Consider the following 17,582-nt stretch of genomic DNA (forward strand, 5'->3'; position numbering starts at 1 on the left):
CACTGTAATTTATTTTTAGCTTTCCTGTTCTATTCTTAGCTCCCAGCTCCGGAGCACACCAAGGAGCTGCTCTGCGATGCGGGGGCGTGATAAGTGTGCGCTTGCCGCGTGCCGCCATCCTCTTGCTCAACTGTGTGCGAGAGTGTGGGGGAGTTTGCATCATGTGTGCGGCTGGTTCGGGGCTGGGGGCAGAGATTTGGAAGCATGGAAGCTGATGCATGTATAGTAACTCATATGTGCTCTCAAGGGCAAGGATAAGCAAGTTGGTCCCCTGTGAGAATGGCCATAGAGTTAAAAACTTGTTCCAATATGTCTTTTCAGCAGCACAGTTCTGTGCGTGCTGTGCTCTGGCTGGTCATGCACATCGCATTTTTTCGCCCAAGGCTCTGGGGGGTCATGACAGTTAGTCTGCAACCAGTGAATCAGCAGTGAACTATCATTTATGCAATGGAGACTCTTTCTCATCTTTCTTGCTTCATAAACCCTTTCTTCATCCCCCCAGCACGTCTTTGATTTTTGAACACCGTCATTCATCATATAAGTTTGTAGATTGAAATACTACTTAAGTGAGGAAGAGGCTGCTGAATGTCTGCAGGCTTTATCTTCCATTTTTCACCAGTTTTGTCTTGGATACCTATGCAAATTCCCCTCCTTGGCTGCACATACTAGAATGTTTTTTTTTCCACACTAATAACCAGGATGGACATCTGTAACCCAGAACTAAGATATGCACAGCAGATTGTGCATCTAGAATAATACATCCTCTAGTCACACACCAACATGTTCACACTCTGCAGTAAGTGTGTTGATCCCTGGAGAAGCAAACTGCACTGCAGTAGAGTAGCAGAGAGTAAGAGCAGAAGAGAAAACAAGCTAACCAAATCCCCCCCTTCATCTTTCTTTCTCCTCCTCCTCCCTTTCTTTTACTCAGCTGGCAGAGCTATTTATATTAAGCAGGATCCAATCTTAGCAGCAGCTGTGGGGGGACAGCCAGTCAGGGAGAGCCCGTGCTCCCCTCCTGCTCTATTTTTAGTAACAGGACAACTTCAAACAGCAACACTAAGCTATTTTTGTCCCTACACTTTTTTTCCTCCATCCGCTGCTGCTGCAGCACCAGCCAAACGCAGTGTGTGTGTTGATGGAAGCAGGGAAAATGCCTTTCATGGCTGGGGTTGTCAGAGTGTGTGTGCACACATCTGGGTATTTTAAAGTAGTGGTGGTAGAATGCTCATGTATACCTTATATGTACACCTGCTCACTTGGAATACGTGAATTTCCCCAATGAGGGACAATAAAGGATATTTCTGTTCTGTTCTAATCATTCATGTGACCCTGGTTAAGGTGATTATCTCCTCAGGTTACTCATAAATGTTCCTCATTGGACTGTCGGTCTGCACATTTAATGTTGTGACTAATCTGGTGGGCTGTTTAATTACAACTGTTCCTATTTAAATCTATGAATGTGCACTATTCACAGACTAGCCTTATGCCATCTGCACGTGCATCTGCCTTTCTTACAGGAACATTTTGGTAAATGGTAACTAGATTGGTTGTATAGATATAGCACTACATAACCAGGTCACAGTACACACACACACACACAGACACTATTCTACTCTACCTGAGCACTTAAAGCACTTTCTACTGCATGTCTCATTCACACAAGCAAGTGCTTTCTACCTAATATTCACACACATTCATACTCTGATTAATTCAAATTTAATGTAATTTTTTTATACAGCACCAAGTCACAACAACAGTCACCTCAAGATGGGTTATGTTGTAAAGTAGAGACCCCACGATAATACAGAGAAATCTTTTGAGCAAGCACTTGGTGATAACGGGAAGGAAAAACTCCCTTTTAACAGGAAGCCATCGAGCAGAACCAAGCCATGGATGAGGCAGCCATCTGCCATGACCAGTTGGGGGTGAAGGGAAGGGGGATGGAACAAAAGGCACACTCTGGAAGAAGTTGGTTATGATGCGATAAACACGTCAGTATCTTGGCCTACTATGGCATGCAGACTAGAGGAGCCACGGATCAAACTACCAACCTTCCGATTAGTAGATGACCGGCTTGACCTCCTGAGCTACAGCCACCACTGATGGATGTAAACATTTATCTTATATACAGTCCATAATAAATCGGACTGAGAATGACTTGTAACAGCTTGTAGATTGAAAGGTCATAAGGTGTAAAGAATATCCTGTTTCATAATTTACTAAATGAACTATATGATGTATTGAACAAGACTTAAAACTAGTAAGTTACTAGTAAAACTATCAGTGAAGGTGTTACAAGGTCATAAATTAGGTCAAAAGTATAATTATTTTAATTTTCATAGATATCCATATATAATCTTAGATCTTTACACAAATAAAGAAGTATGTGCTTTTAGATTGTGGGTCTTTTATAGATCATTTCTGGTCAGTATTTGCAGCTGTTTAATGACCACAGAGGTGAACTCTACTCCATTTGAAATTCAAATTCAGCTCAAGTGTACTTATTTTTAAATGTGCAGTAGACTAACAAAAACATTCACAAGTTCACTGACAAACGCGCATAAACAGTAAGTCCATCATGTATCTACTACAGGTACTCACATCAGCCCCGTGGCCCTCTCGTAGATTGTAAGTCAGGTCATGTTGTATCTCGCTGATGAACTTCTGGGCATACTCAGGGTAAAGTCGGAGAACCTCTCGGAGACCCTTGAGGCTGATATACTGCAGGTCACAGTAAGTAAGGGCCTTGACATTAGCGTTGGTTTTGATCACTTGTTCCTTCGTCAGGGAGTCTGAGCCAATTAGATCTCCTTTACCTGGGGAGGGGGATGACAAAGGGAGTGATGCACAGATACCTGTCTTTGAAGCAGCTGTTTAGAGGCAGCCTATTCTCACTAGCTGTCAACACCTGAGAGAACATCATGAGCCATTAAGCTTCACACACTGACGTTCTGAGCAGCACATCATCAAAGACAGAAGATTAAAGATTTGGACCTGTGAAGTCATCTCAGCAGCAGCGTGGGAACATGTGTTTGCATATGTCTAATGTACCTGCAAACCCTGGTCCCTTCAATTTATATAAACCAACACCACCTGCATAAAGCAGCACAGTGTAACTTACTTTGGTAAGCTTTACCATATATTAGCACACTAGTAGCCTGTGCTGCCTTGACACAATTGGTTTCTTATGAAACATACTGTACAGCCTTAGCGGAGAAGAGCAGCCAAGGACCGAATTAGTAGATTCAAGCAATCTACTAATTGGAAGGTCTAGGCCTAGTCCAGGTTTGGCAGTTGCCAGGAGAACGGTACTTGTCTGACTGCATTGTGCCAAGTGTACAGTTTGATGGAGGGGGATTATATGGTGTGCTTGTTTTTTGATCCCCGGGCTCTCTGTCCTGGTCGTTGTGTCCTTGGGCAAGACACTTTACCCTACCGCCTACCAGTGTTGGTCAAGTTACTTGAAAAAAGTAATCAGTAACTAATTACTGATTACTCCCCCCAAAAAGTAATCCCGTTACTTTACTGATTACTTATTTTCAAAAGTAATTAATTACTTAGTTACTTAGTTACTGTTTAAAAACACGATTTACAACCTGAATAGGTGATAAAGTGATAGATCTTTCAGCCCAATTCTACTTTTTCTGCATAATCCATCATACAAAATGTAATCAAATGGAAAAGTCTCTTTTTTTTAACTTGTTTTATCAGTTTTAATCTTTTAACTTTATGCATCAAGCAAAAATGTAATTATATGCAACATTCTCTGACTTGAATAAATTAGTTTAACATTTAAACCTATTTTCTACACATTCCAGCACATAAAATAAAATATTTTTTGTGTTTACACTCACTCTTTCAAATAGATGCAAGTAAAACACAGCAGAAAATAAATAAAGTCAAAGACTCAGCGGTCCTGTTGCTCTATTTTCACCTGTAAAGCAGGACTGCGGTAGGCGGAGGTTTACCCTGGTGCTGGTGTGCCGCGGTCAGTTGAAGAATCCGCGAGTTTCTCTGTGAATTTCCGATTACGTCGTAGCGCACTCGGTGCTTGCTTGGAAGTTTAGGGTTTTTTTTCGCTAATGGACGCTAATGTTTTTGTCACTTTTTATGGAATCAAACTCAAAGTAAGGTCAGTACTTCCACGCTTTAAACGCTGCACGCTCATACTCTCTCCCACAATCGATATGTGATCCATTGTTGATCTGCACACAGCTGTTGTCACCAACAGCGCACTTGCTTACGTCACTGTCGTGAGACATTCTCGCAAAAAATCACAGTTTTAGTAATGCAGTAACGCAGCGTTCCTACGGGAAAGTAACGGTAATCTAATTACCGATTTTGCAATAGTAATCCCTTACTTTACTCGTTACTTGAAAAAGTAATCAGATTACAGTAACGCGTTACTTGTAATGCGTTACTGCCCATCTCTGCCGCCTACTGGTGTTGGCCAGAGGGGCCGATGGCGCGATATGGCAGCCTGGCTTCTGTCAGTCTGCCCCAGGGCAGCTGTGGCTACAACTGTAGCTGCCTCCACCAGTGTGTGAATGTGAGAGTGAATGAATAGTGGCATTGTAAACCGCTTTGGGTGCCTTGAAAAGCGCTATATAAATCCAATCTATTATTATTATTATTATTAGGAGCTGGGCTCAGAGTTTCAGTGAAAAGAAGCATACCATGACATTTTGAATAACTTTATTCTCTCAACTTTGTGGGAACAGTTTGGGGATGGCCTCTTCCTGTTCCAACATGATTGTACACCAGTGCACAAAGCAAGGTCCGTAAAGACATGGATGAGTGACTTACACCTTTGGGATCATTTAGAGGGGAGACTGAGAGCGAGGCTTTCTCATCCAATACCAGTGTCTGACCTCACGCATGTGATTCTGGGAGAATGGTCAAAAATCCCCATGAACGCATTCCTTAACCTTGTGAGAGCCTTCCCCGAGGAGCTACAGCTGTTATAGCTGCAGCTATGGCAGTTATGGCAGTACAGTGTAACAAGAAGAACAAACTCATTGGCTGAGGTTGGCTTACTGACTTTCACTATGCTGCCTACAAACACTTGGCTTTGTGCTGTGCTGTGCTTAAGAACCATAATCATATATATCCAGTGTGCATATGTGTGTGAAAGCAGACTAGTGAACACGTGTGTATGACCACCTAAATTAAGCAAACATCCTCTAATTTATAAAAATATGCTTTTTAGCATGTGGCTAATTGGGACAGAATTTATTTGAGACCCTAGTGAGGAGGAGAGTTTTGACTTTAGACACAATGCAAAGATGTCACCTTTTTCTAAGCTGCTCTGTAAATAAATCACTAGAAGAAATTGTCAGAAATAACAATGCTGGTCACATTACCATGTCCTGTGTATAACTACACAATATACAGTTAGCATACAACCATACAATGTATATGAGCAGCATAGATTGCATCGATTACTAAGTGAAGGCATGGATTGGATGGTTGGATGTTAGAAAGAAAATGGAAATGTGTTTGTGAGGCATCAGACAGACAAAGACCCCCCACAGTATATGGGGAGGGGGGGGGGGGGGGAAAGGGAAAAAGTCAAACAAAGAAGGAACGAGGCTGCACAGCCACAACGCAAAGAAAAGAAAGAGGGGGCTGAAGAGAAAAACAAGCAGAGAGAGAACAGAGGCAAAATAGAGGGAGGCGGGGCGGAGAAGGGCAGAGGCGAGCAGGGACCTAAAAAGGGTGATGGAGTGCGGAGGTGGACTAAGAAGAGGGAGGGTGGAAGACGAAAGAATCAAGAGAGCTGTGAGAGGAAGTGGAGAGGGACACAATGTGGGGGTGGCTGCAGACTGGCATGAGACGAAATGGAGGGGCAGGGTGAGAAAGAGTGAGGGAAGGGGGAGAGGTAGGGCGAGCAAGAGCTCGACGCACGCCACGTGAGCGACAGCAGTTACTGGACTCGGCCTTCCAGCCCTCCTTTGAACCTTGAACCACCTCGGTGTCCTGCTGCCTCTGCACTCGGCACCATCCAACTGTCATCTGCAGCCCCCACCCTGAAATCTGTGCTGCTTCTTAATTTGGCACGATGGGCCCTTCTTATGCTCCGGCTGTCTTTTTTACGTCACTCACAACCCCCCTGCAGTTCAGCACAAATGCGCTGTCACAAAGATGACGGGTGGCCAAGAGTGACAGCAGCGACAAGGAGCGCTTTGGCTCATAATCGCAGCAAAATGTTAAACTGAGCAGGAGACAAACACTTGCAAGTGACATTTAAGTGCATGTATCTGTCTCGTCATAAAAGTGTAGGTGAAAGTGATGAGGGCAGGGAACAAAGGCTTATCGACGGAGCTCAATTTATCAACGTCGTTGATTTGATGCCTTGAGTAGGATTTTTCTTTTGCTCTTGATCTTTTTAAAGACTAACTAACTAACTCAAAATACTGGGTCAAAATGACCCAGAACTGTTATTCGTCTGCCCTGGTTATAGAATACATTCAGAAAACTGTGCAAAAAATTGTACCTATTGTACCCTCCTGTTTTCAAAACGTTAACTCGATGATTGCATGCATGCAATGCTTTTAGAGGACACCTGTGAATTATATACAGACACTGTGCTAGTCTAGAACAGTGCAGTGACCCACTTACTTCATCTGAAGTCTTGGTGTCATCGTAGTGGGTCATTTTGGTCTGTTGGTCATCACCGAGGCTAATGTTCTTCATCTCGTACTGCTTACGTTAGCCTGAAAATTTGGTCTTCAGTTGACCTTTACTTTGACCATCACACAGAATCACAGCGACTATGGAGCGATGTATTACTTAAAACTGAATTAACAGTATGTGACACCAGTAAAAACATTGACCTTTTATTTCATCACACCCCCATGCTAGACCAAGATGCCTAATTTATTAGATGGCTAGATGGGAGCGAGGGGTAAAATAAGAAGAGGGAAGTATGAGATGTTGATTGAAAACTTGCCTTTAAGTCATGTTATTTCCCGGCAGCTTCCTGTTTAGGGATAAAATGTTCTTGCTCTGATAAAGTTGTATGGCACTGTCTTGAAACACTATTGTTGCTAATTGGTGTGTGGGTTTATGATTCAGGATTTTCAGCCTCATACTGCAGAACAAAATAAGACTGATAATTGTCTGTGGCTGTGACTCTAATTTATCGTGTGCAGTTGCACTTTCACACGTGATGATGTGAGACCGGCCATGGGTTTGAGATTAATCTGTTTTATTGTCCATCAGGGTCCAGAACAGTTCCTGGAAGAACACTGTACCACGATGGGCTCCACCAGTGCAAAGAGTTCTGTGAACTTTGCAGGACTCTGCTCTTTCCACACTTCAAAAGAGCAAATAAATGGATGAATGGCTGTCACTGCAAATGGCATTAAAGAAACTCATGCCCATACCTATCAGTCTGATCTTCCATCCTCACTGCACGTGTGCAAGCTGCTAAACTGACATGAACTAACAGTCCACCAGTGCAGCGTTCACGTCACACAGACCAGAAAAAATAAAAGATTAAAGTAAAAAAGAAAGAAAAAAGCAGTCTCAGTGCTTTCCTAATGAAGGAATATGAAAGAATAAATGAAGTGTGAATTGTATTAAGCTGGAAACATAGGATGTAATGGTACACTGGTGGTTGTGATATTCATGTCTGTGGTAAAGGTGCAGAGCATGACTATTTGGGTTTCCACCCACACTGTGTCTGCAAATTCAGCCCTGTCTAATATTAGGCTTCTGCCTTCACATCCCCAGAGACTAACATGCACTCACACTGCATGTGCGCACACACACTGGTGCACAAACACAAACAGTATTAGAAAGGTTACATCTTTGTGTTTTCTTATGTGTGACTTTGTTTCTCAGCTCTTTTGTTTGCAGTTACATCCTTTACAATTACTTCGGGTGCTGGGCGCTACATTTAGACATGTGGAGAGTGAACTGAGGTGAGGACCAAACCGCTCTGTGGGCTGACTAATCACAATCTGAAATTCAACTGGAAAAATCATGGACGCTGGACTCTCCAACCTAAATCGTTTTTAGCATAAAAAGCCAGCACCTGTTATGGCTTCACTCTAACAGCATGCACATCTAGAGGCACCATTAATGTTAAAACTTATTATGATACTTACAGAATACCACAGTTTTTGTCTCGGCCGTATCATTTTATTTTGCTGTATTTATCTGCGACACCTCAAAGGCCGGTCCGTGAAAATATTGTCGGACATTAAACCGGTCCGTTCCGCAAAAAAGGTTGGGGACCGCTGCTGTACATCATTTCATAGAAACGGTACTCCCTGATGGCTGTGGCCACTTTCAGCAGGATAATGCACCCTGCCACAAAGTAGCAGACTGGTTCAGAAATGAGGAGGAGCATAACTATGAGTTTGAGGTGCTGACATGGCCTCCAAATTCCTTAGATCTCACTCCAATCAAGCATCTGTGGGATGTGTTGGACGAACAATCCATGAGGGCCCTCACAGCTTACAGGACTTACAGGACCTGTCGCTACCATCAGTCAGATAAAACAGCACACGTTCTGGTGGAGTCCATGTCTCAATAGGTCAGGACTGTTTTGGCAGCAAAAAAACATTTGTTGTGTTTTCTCTGCACTCTCTCAGTTACAAATAGGGTTTAAAACATTTGCCAATTGCTGCATTCTGTTTCACAATTTCCACAGAGTCACAACTTTGTTGGCAAAGAGTTTGTGCCTTCCTACACAGCACACCCAGAACCGGCCGCAACAGCAAGGACTGAAGAACATTTCCGAACCACATTTCTCATTTGGAAGAGTCTGAGGTAATACTGTATACCAAGCTCATACTTATGTTTTCTTACTGGCATGTGGCTAGTAAGAAAAAATTCGCTCCAAGACACCCACAGTATTCACCCTGCACCACGCTCTAATTACAGCTTTTGGCTGTCAGTGAAGACATCTGACAAAAAATATTTTGAAAGCTACTAACACCCATGACAGCTCATACAGCAACATTAATCAACTTTGATGCACCTTCATACCTATTTCAAGATAGCCTATTACTTGCCATGCTTCTTCAAATCATTTTTTTAATCTTTCAAATGTTTATAAGATTTCTGTGATGTGTGGGAACCTTGATAGTTGCACTCTCGAACAGAAATCGTGGAACCATAAACGAATCACGGTGAGATTCTGAAGGGTTTTTGCTTTTCAGGTGCCTGTGAGAAATTAAACTCTGAGGTGGAGGTGTTACTGGCTTGCAAGGAAAATGTCACTGCTCCCCTGTTGTGGGAGGTTAATAACTCAAGTGTGTGAGTAGAAGCTCCAGTCACTCTCCTGAACACGCCAGCAGAGCTGAGCTACTGTCAGGATGTGTAATAGTTTCAAATTAAAAGGGACCTACTAATCGCTAATTCAATTTCTGAGCAGCTCCTCAGTTCATCCTCTCGTTCAAACAAGCTGTTTAAAGTTCAAGCTCTGCCAACGATTTAATCACCACTAAACATTTTGGAGTCTCATAAGTACTTATGTTGATCATGTAAACTGGCTGAAAGAAACATGTTTTCCAAAAGAGCTGTGTGTCTTGTGAAAACCCGCTTCTCTCAGACACCAACCTCCATGGCTAAAAAAAAATTGCGACAAAAACTGCAATCCCCACTCACTCAAGTAACACATTACTGTACTGAATTCAGTAACCAAAAGAGATTAAATCAGACACTTGTGTTCAAGTCATGTGCAGGTCTGCAAGTTCAGAAGAGGGTCGACACGATCATTCATTTTATTTTTATTGCACAAAAAGACACGGATGTGAAGCGGAAATCGGCACCTATCCACTGCTGACATCAGCAGTATGTGTAAGTATGTGCAAAGACAGATGCCAACTCAAGTCTAGTAGTGAGAAACCCCAGATCCATAGTGCATGCTGCCCATGGCCAAGGAGCCAAAAGCTTGATTTTCTGCAGGTAACCAAAGCATCTGATGAGCCGTGAGGCTTGTAGAACTGCAGTGTGCATTTGAGCCTGTGCTCTTTGGGCTGGTTTGCAACTTTGCTATTCATAGTAAACACTAAAACTGTCCCCAGTGATTTGTGTCAGCGTGTGGGATTCTAGCCAGAAAATTCATCTTACGCTCTGTTACCCAGTAACTGAACTATTTTCTTTTTGACTAATGACCCCAACAATGTTCACTATCATAGGCCACAGACTATACCTGTTATAGACATCAGCCAACATTATTATGCATACCGTATGTGTGCCTCTCTGTTTATGCCTCACCGCCGCTTTGTGGTCGCCGCTCTCACCTGTGTGAAGAGTGAAACACAGCTGCTGGCGTGTGCTTTGGTGTTGTCATGCACCTCTGGATTTAACATGACCAGGTAGGAGACACACGTGTGTGAGCGGGTCTGTGTTTCAGTGACATATCAGTGATGCAGCACAGAGATTCTGTGATGGCAGAGCAACAGTGAGAAAAGATGAGGAAGTGGAGGAAGCAAGAAGAATGAGTTGAGTAAAGTTTGACTTATCTGACTGTTTTGTTTAATGTGCCTTATAATCCGGTGCGCCTTATGGTCCGAAAAATATGGTACATTAAACCCTATGGAACAAAAATAGGATGCCATTAAAGTTCATATGTGTGTGAAGGTAGAAAAGCGAATACTTTTGGCAGTGCAGTGTAACAAACAGAACAAACTCGTTGGCCGAGGTAGGCCTCACTGAGTTTCACTATGCTGCCTACAAACACTGGCTTGGTGTCGTTGTTCAGAACCATAATCATATATGTTGTGTGCATATGTGTGCTGCATAGAAAAGGGATTTATAAATGTGTGTAACAGTTGGACCAACTATTGAAAACTGTAGCTTCTCTTCCTTGCCAGCAAAATTCCCTCCGTTGCATTACAGAGCCTCAAGATTCCTTCACTGCAGAGGTTTTTCCTACATTTTGCCATGTAAGGAATAAAGTTCTCCAGCCTCATCTGATTCTTAGATTCATTACATTAACTGACAGCACAAAGATTAAAACAGAAGTGCCAAACTGCCAACAAAAACCCTCATTCATCCATCCATCCATTCATTCATTAGTTTGGTTATAGGTGCATACAGTGTAAGACCTGTTTCATCTCTGCTCACAGTAAATAGAAGATTATTCTGTCGAGCTCACAGGATCAACACTGTGGGAAATCATTACTCTCTCAGCTTGTATCAAGCTTGGAAACGTCTCTTTAAAGCAGCAGAGCATAAACAGCTGCTCTTTATCAGCTCGCCTTCAGCCTCGTCTTCCCCTTTGTTTGAATATTACACACACACGCACACACAAACACACACCCGTTTTATGTCCTGCCTTCCTTCTCCTTTTTCACCATCATCAATTTTAATTTCCATTAGACACTCCAGACCAGGTTGCTCTGCAGGTCTGAGCCAGCACTGTGAAATTATTTTAACTGTAATCACTGAACTGAGAGATGATCTCTCTTTCCCCCTCTGAAGTCCATACTTTGTTAGCAGCACTTAATATTAACACAGGCACACATTCAGCCGGCACATTCTCAAATGAACCATTCTCCCCCTTCGTTTAATATTCAGCACGATGTCCCGCAGATCATCTCACATCCTCCAAATCTCAGTTTCAAAGATAATTGTCTGTCAGAGCCGAGGGTGTCCAGTGTAGTTCTCACTCAGATCTGTGTCCTTCCTTCAAACAACAAAGATCCTAATTACGTTTTAGTTTAATTAAGTAACCGTGTGATCTTTTTTTTTTTTTTTGCAGTTTGGCAACTTGACTGAGAAATGTTGTTATCCTGGAACACACTGACAGGACATCGTGTTCTCTGCTTAAGAGAACTTTACTGTTTCTCTGACTTACCTAGGATAGCCAGCACAGTGTTGTCTTTCAGGACCTCCATGGAACCTGAGCAGACGAAATAGATAGCCTGCAAGGCGTCTCCCTGCCGGATGAGGAACTCCCCTGGAGCGCAGAAGGAGGTCTTGATGATGAGGGAGAGGGAACGCAGGCAGCCCCTGCTGGCTGACTCAAACAGAGGCAGCTGGAGCAGCTCCTTGTTCAGGTGCATGGCGATATCAGCCCTCAGCTCATCTGGGAAGTCTTTCAGAAGCTGTGAAGTGAAAGTTCACACTGAACAGCTGGTCTTTACTTCCATATAGTTTTATACAAAAAATAACCCTTTGCCGCAGGCTTGAAGAGCCTCTCCAAATGTAAAAATGTGATAACCTCACAGAGAGTTTAAAGTACTCAGTGGGCATTTCAAACCACATGCAAGATCAGAGAAGCTTGTAAGACATGATGAAATAATCTAGGACTACTCTTTTTTTTTTTTTTTTACATTACTCAGGGTTGCTCGTGGTATATCAGGCACTTAATTTTAGCATATTTACTTGCCTTGGGCAAATCTTTTCAAGCTGCAACATATAAATAGATCCTTCCAATAATCCTGATTTATTTATGATTGAGAAAATCTTAAAATTAAAGTCAGAGAAAAGTTCCAGATTTGACACCTAAAAGCACTGGTGACCTCTATGCTATTCTGTTTCTGTAGCTCACAGCTTTACCACCGACGTGTTAAAGTGTCGCTTAGGTGTAAGAACTGGGAGCTTAGCTGGCAAACTTCTCAGTGACAATGCGTAAAAATGGTTGTAATTCTTAAACAATTCTCACTAAAGTTTATGTAAAACGTGTTGTGTTCATTTCAAGCTGAAAGTCTGCACCTCAGTCAGTTTGACTTAAAATCCACTCTTGTGGAGTATAAGAGGCTAAACCACAAAGAAATGTTTTTGTGCAAGAAATGATTCGACCTAATTGTATTCTCAGAGCAGGCTTTCATCTCAAGCTGTACACTGGACCCTGTTCTCAACTCAAGGTGTAGATAAAACTTCCAGCAGACAACAAGACGTCCAGTGCTGAACTCTGGTTCCTCTGAACAGTGAAGCTGTTTAGTGGAGAGCATCTTTGAGCTTTCACTCTGGAGAACAGGCTATAAAGCAGTGCAACATAAACAGCAGCTTCTCACCTCACTAACGTCGATCCCGTTGTTGACCGACCACATAGTTTGGAAACACTCCAGCATGCGCTGCTCCAAAGCTTTGGGCAACCGATGGACTCTGATGAAGTCCTTCAGGTCCTTGGTGCGGGTGTGGTAAAGCGAGCGGCGCGAGTACATTCTCTGGATGATGGCTGTCACGTTGCCAAACACAACTGCATGCATCAGTGCTGGACACAGAGGAAAGGTTTCTTTATTGTTCTCGGTGCGCTTCTAGTTTGATACAGAATTAATTACTGCGGCTCGATTGGCTTCTTTCTAGAAAAGACCTCATTAAAGTCCCATAATACTTCTGCGCAGCAGGAAGCTTCATGGGATGTCTTTATAAGCCCTGAGAAGTTAAAAAGCACAGGGCTTAGAAGGACTTAGCTGCTCTAAAACCACTGTGAAGCACTGCCGAGAGTAGATTACGGTGTTCACAGAATGTCAGTAACACACTGCTGAAAAATAATCCCACTGTTCAGAAAACCTTTTATTTCTAATCAATGACAACTAAATTATTATTCCAAACAAACCCCAAAACAGCTCCAACCCCAGTGTGAGCATATTTGTTCAACAGTGCCACACACACAGGTTTGGTCTTAATGTGAGCACAGCTAACCAGCAGCTATCTCCAAAGACTGGAATCGTTTCATAATGCACTTTTCCTGAGGGAGCCACACAGCAGTTTCTCTTCCTAAAAGCAGTTTGAAAAGCTGCTGAAACAGCAGTCAGACCACGGGGACACTTACACGGTCCACTGACAGCCAGACTAATGGCTTCATTTTATAAAGAAACTGGGTTTTTAAAAGGCTGAATTATCTCTATGTTATAGCTCATAGTATCTGTGTGCAGCAGCTTACCACGAGAGAACATTAAACTATGTTTAAGGAAAACATTATAGAGATTAATGAAGCTGTGGTCAACTCTCACTGCTGTTACATTCAATCTAACAGCAATCTCCTTTAACAAAGGAGCTAGGATGCTAGCAATCAAAGCAAGGTCAAAATGGAATATGATCTCTAGGGTGGTTGAGAATAACCAATGCTGTGGGACTTCCAGATACCAACAGGACAATTATAATGGTGGACGACAGCTGTAGTGATAGATGAGTGGGTATAACAAGTGATAACAACATCAGGAACTAGGAACACAGGAATCTTGAGAAATACCAAGGGCTGAGAGGAACTAGAGAATATGAAGGTGAAGGCAACAGTGATCTCCGAGTTACTCAGGGCAGTGACCCCAAACTGAGCAAGTGGTTCATCTGGACACAGATCTCAGGAACAATATCAGAGATCTGTGTCCAGAAGAGCGCAGTCCTAGGAGCAGTAACAATACGGTACAGGACTCCTAAGTAGAGGACCCAAGTTTGAAGGATAAAGACCGCATCCAGAGCAAAAGGGTAATTTTAAAGTAAGTTGTTCCTGATTGTGTATAGACATGTCCTCCTTTAGGATGGCATAGGTAAAGTAAAGGCAGATTCATGCTACTGTAGGCAGATTGAGAAGTTATGACATTTCCATAATTAGCAAAATGCACATATTAACCTCCATCACACAGTCAAAGTGTGCTGTCTAAGGTGCTGCTGTAGCAGAACTCTTTGAAAATAAGAATGAACAAATGCCTACTTGCTGTTGCAACAAACGGGCCACACGGTGGTGGAAAAAGTACTTTGATGATCTGATTGCATGTTGTATACAGTGCTTTGAGTACTCCGGGAGAGTAGAAAAGCGCTATATAAGAATCAGTCCATTTACCATTTACCATGACAGTAGCTAAAACTCCCTGTAACTCTTACATTAAGCGTTCTCCTGCCATCTACGAGATACATGCAGACATCATTGGTTCAGAGTACATATGCACACTTAAATCAGCCTTTGTTAAAGTTACAGTGTTGCTTTCACTCGACTGGGAAATATAGATTTCATTTTTCTTTCTTGGACGACTGTTGGACACAGATTCTATCAGCTGTCTGCAGAATGTGTTTTCCCACCTATTAGCTGAGTGTGTGTGTCTGTATGTGTCTTTCAGTATTTACTTGCACAACTGCATGTGAGTAGTTATGGTTAATGTCAAGGTTTAACCCACTAAAAAGAAATGTGTGTGTGTGTGTGTGTGTCTGAGACATCTGCACACATTATTGTGTCCTCTGCCCATAAATTGCTGCATTTCTCTCGTGATAACCTTTCCAGTGACTCCATTTCTTTCCCGATTCTTCATTTATTGCTCTCTTCGTGAACATTCAGTTCTCTTCATTGCGTCCAAAGAGGACACGCATAAGAACACAGAGTTCAAACAAGTAGCACACTGTAAGTCGAACACATCTTTCATCTGTGATTAAGCTAGAGTAGATCCACTATTGAGCCCATGTACAACCGTTCAACAGGCTCAAACAAAAATGGAATCAAGAATAAGAAAGAGACAGTCATTGTAATAGTTTATGACAAAAAGGCAAAAAATCCTCATAAATCATAAATTTAGCAAGTGTTTTTATGCACCATCACTTGCTTCTTTGAATCAAAATTTTCATTTAAATCTGCTCAGTACTTGTGATGCATCTTGAGAACAACAAAAGAATTTCATGGCCAAGCAAGTAATGAAACCTTTCAATCTGGAAAATGAGAGTAATGAGACAGTGAGTGAGAGGATTTGCATACAAGTTTGATAATCTATTATGTTTTACTGAAAAAAAGAAACACTTTTGAAACCAGGGATGGAACAAAATGTGTGCAGCTGTTTGTTTATGACTCACCCACACCTGAAAAAGAGCTGAACGAGTACTTCAGGCTGAGAGGAGAATAAGAGCTTCAAACTCTGAGAGGAAGCACTAAGATGTGTGCACACATTCCTTACCTCCTATGAGCATGGTGCAGATGGAGAAGATCTTCTCTGAGTCTGTGTTGGCTGACACATTTCCAAACCCTACACTGGTCAGACTGCTCAGAGCAAAATAGAGGGAGGTCACATAGCTGCTGCGCATTGATGGCCCGCCGTCCAGCACACTGAAACTCCCACTCCCACCAGCTGTCCCAGATGCAGTCTCGCTTCCTGAAACATTCCCGTAATACTGGCTAGAATTCCAGGTTCCTTGCCCTGCGACCTCTGACCCAGACACGTTCCACTGACTGCTGTCGGCTGGAATGCTGCTGACCGTGGAGGGGAACAGCGTTGTCAGGGCAGCGGGGAAATACGGGGTACCCAGACGTTTGGCCAGTTCATGGAGCCAACCTGAGACAAAGAGTGAGAGAATACAATGAATTATAAAAGTCTTTTTATTCAGCTCAACTGCACTCAGCTGATATCTTTATCACCTTCATTCTGTTACACTTTAAAAGTACAAAACTAGACGTTGTTCTAGGGATGTACTGCACCACTGTACTGTACATCCCGTACGTTCCACCTCCTAAGTTTCCTGAACAAACATCAACTAGAATGAAACTGACTTTTTATGTAGAGAAAAAATATTCTAAAGTTTTTCTACAATTTGTAAATGCATTTCGTTGCAAATTGCGGAAATTCTGCCCATTTTTAATTCATAGAAGCTCTGCTTTTCTTTTTTTATACCCATATTACAGACATGTTGCCAGTTAATCTATTTAATTGCAAAATGGTCCTTCAGATGTTGTTGGGTTTAAAAAAAAACAAAAAACTTTTCCAGCCATTTGTTGTCCCTTTTTTGAGAAGTGTAAACGCCGTCAAAAGAGATATTTTTAACGACATAGTAAAATGTCTGGTTTGGACACAGACATAGTTCACACAGCATTGATATATATACATATTCCCTATCAGACTCATCAGTGTATAAGAAAATGAGCAGACTTACACAAGCTAGACAGATGACAACTTATTTATTGTGTGAGAAATATGAGTGGAGCCTTTCTGGTGGCAGCAAAAGTGTTCAAGTGTAGCTTATCAGCCGCTGTCCAAGGTCCTGATTTCCCCTCACCTTCAAGCAGAGCAGACTGAAGTGGCTGAACCAAATCAAAAGTTGTCCTTCTAATCTGGGAACACTGACAAAATCTTTGACAAAAAGTATATATATATGTATATATATATATATATATACATATATATATGTGTGTATATATTTAATATATACACATATATATACATATATATACATATATACATTCATATCAGACTCATCAGTGTATAAGAAAATGAGCAGACTTACATATGTATACACACATATATATATGTGTGTATACATATATATATGTGTGTATACATATATATATGTGTATATATTAAATATATACACATATATATATATACATATATATATATGTGTATATATTTAATATATACACATATATATACATATATACATATACACACATATATATATGTATATGTATATATATATATATATATATATATGTATATATATATACATATATATATATATATATATATATATATATATATATATATATATATATATATATATATATATATATATATATATATATATATATATATATATATATATATATATGTGTATATATATATGGCTCAAAAGCGACTCGGCTACAAAGGCCAAAAGGAAGTAAAAGGAAGGAGGAAATCGATAAATGAATGTAAGGG

General features: G+C 41.6%; 1 protein-coding gene across 1 annotated transcript in view; it reads right to left on the minus strand.

The window, feature by feature from the left end:
* kcnh3 (potassium voltage-gated channel, subfamily H (eag-related), member 3) overlaps positions 1-17,582 on the minus strand; it is a 186,803-nt gene that overhangs the window by 6,293 nt on the left and 162,928 nt on the right. Inside the window, exons 8-11 of the mRNA XM_026143940.2 lie at positions 15,849-16,223; positions 12,984-13,183; positions 11,822-12,071; positions 2,605-2,819 (exon numbers count right to left, since the gene is read on the minus strand). Of these exons, the coding sequence (XP_025999725.2) occupies positions 2,605-2,819; positions 11,822-12,071; positions 12,984-13,183; positions 15,849-16,223 (1,040 nt within the window). The remainder of the gene's footprint in view (positions 1-2,604; positions 2,820-11,821; positions 12,072-12,983; positions 13,184-15,848; positions 16,224-17,582) is intronic.

The sequence above is a fragment of the Astatotilapia calliptera genome, chromosome 16 (assembly GCF_964374335.1).
Source record: "Astatotilapia calliptera chromosome 16, fAstCal68.1, whole genome shotgun sequence".
Taxonomy (NCBI): Eukaryota; Metazoa; Chordata; class Actinopteri; order Cichliformes; family Cichlidae; genus Astatotilapia; species Astatotilapia calliptera.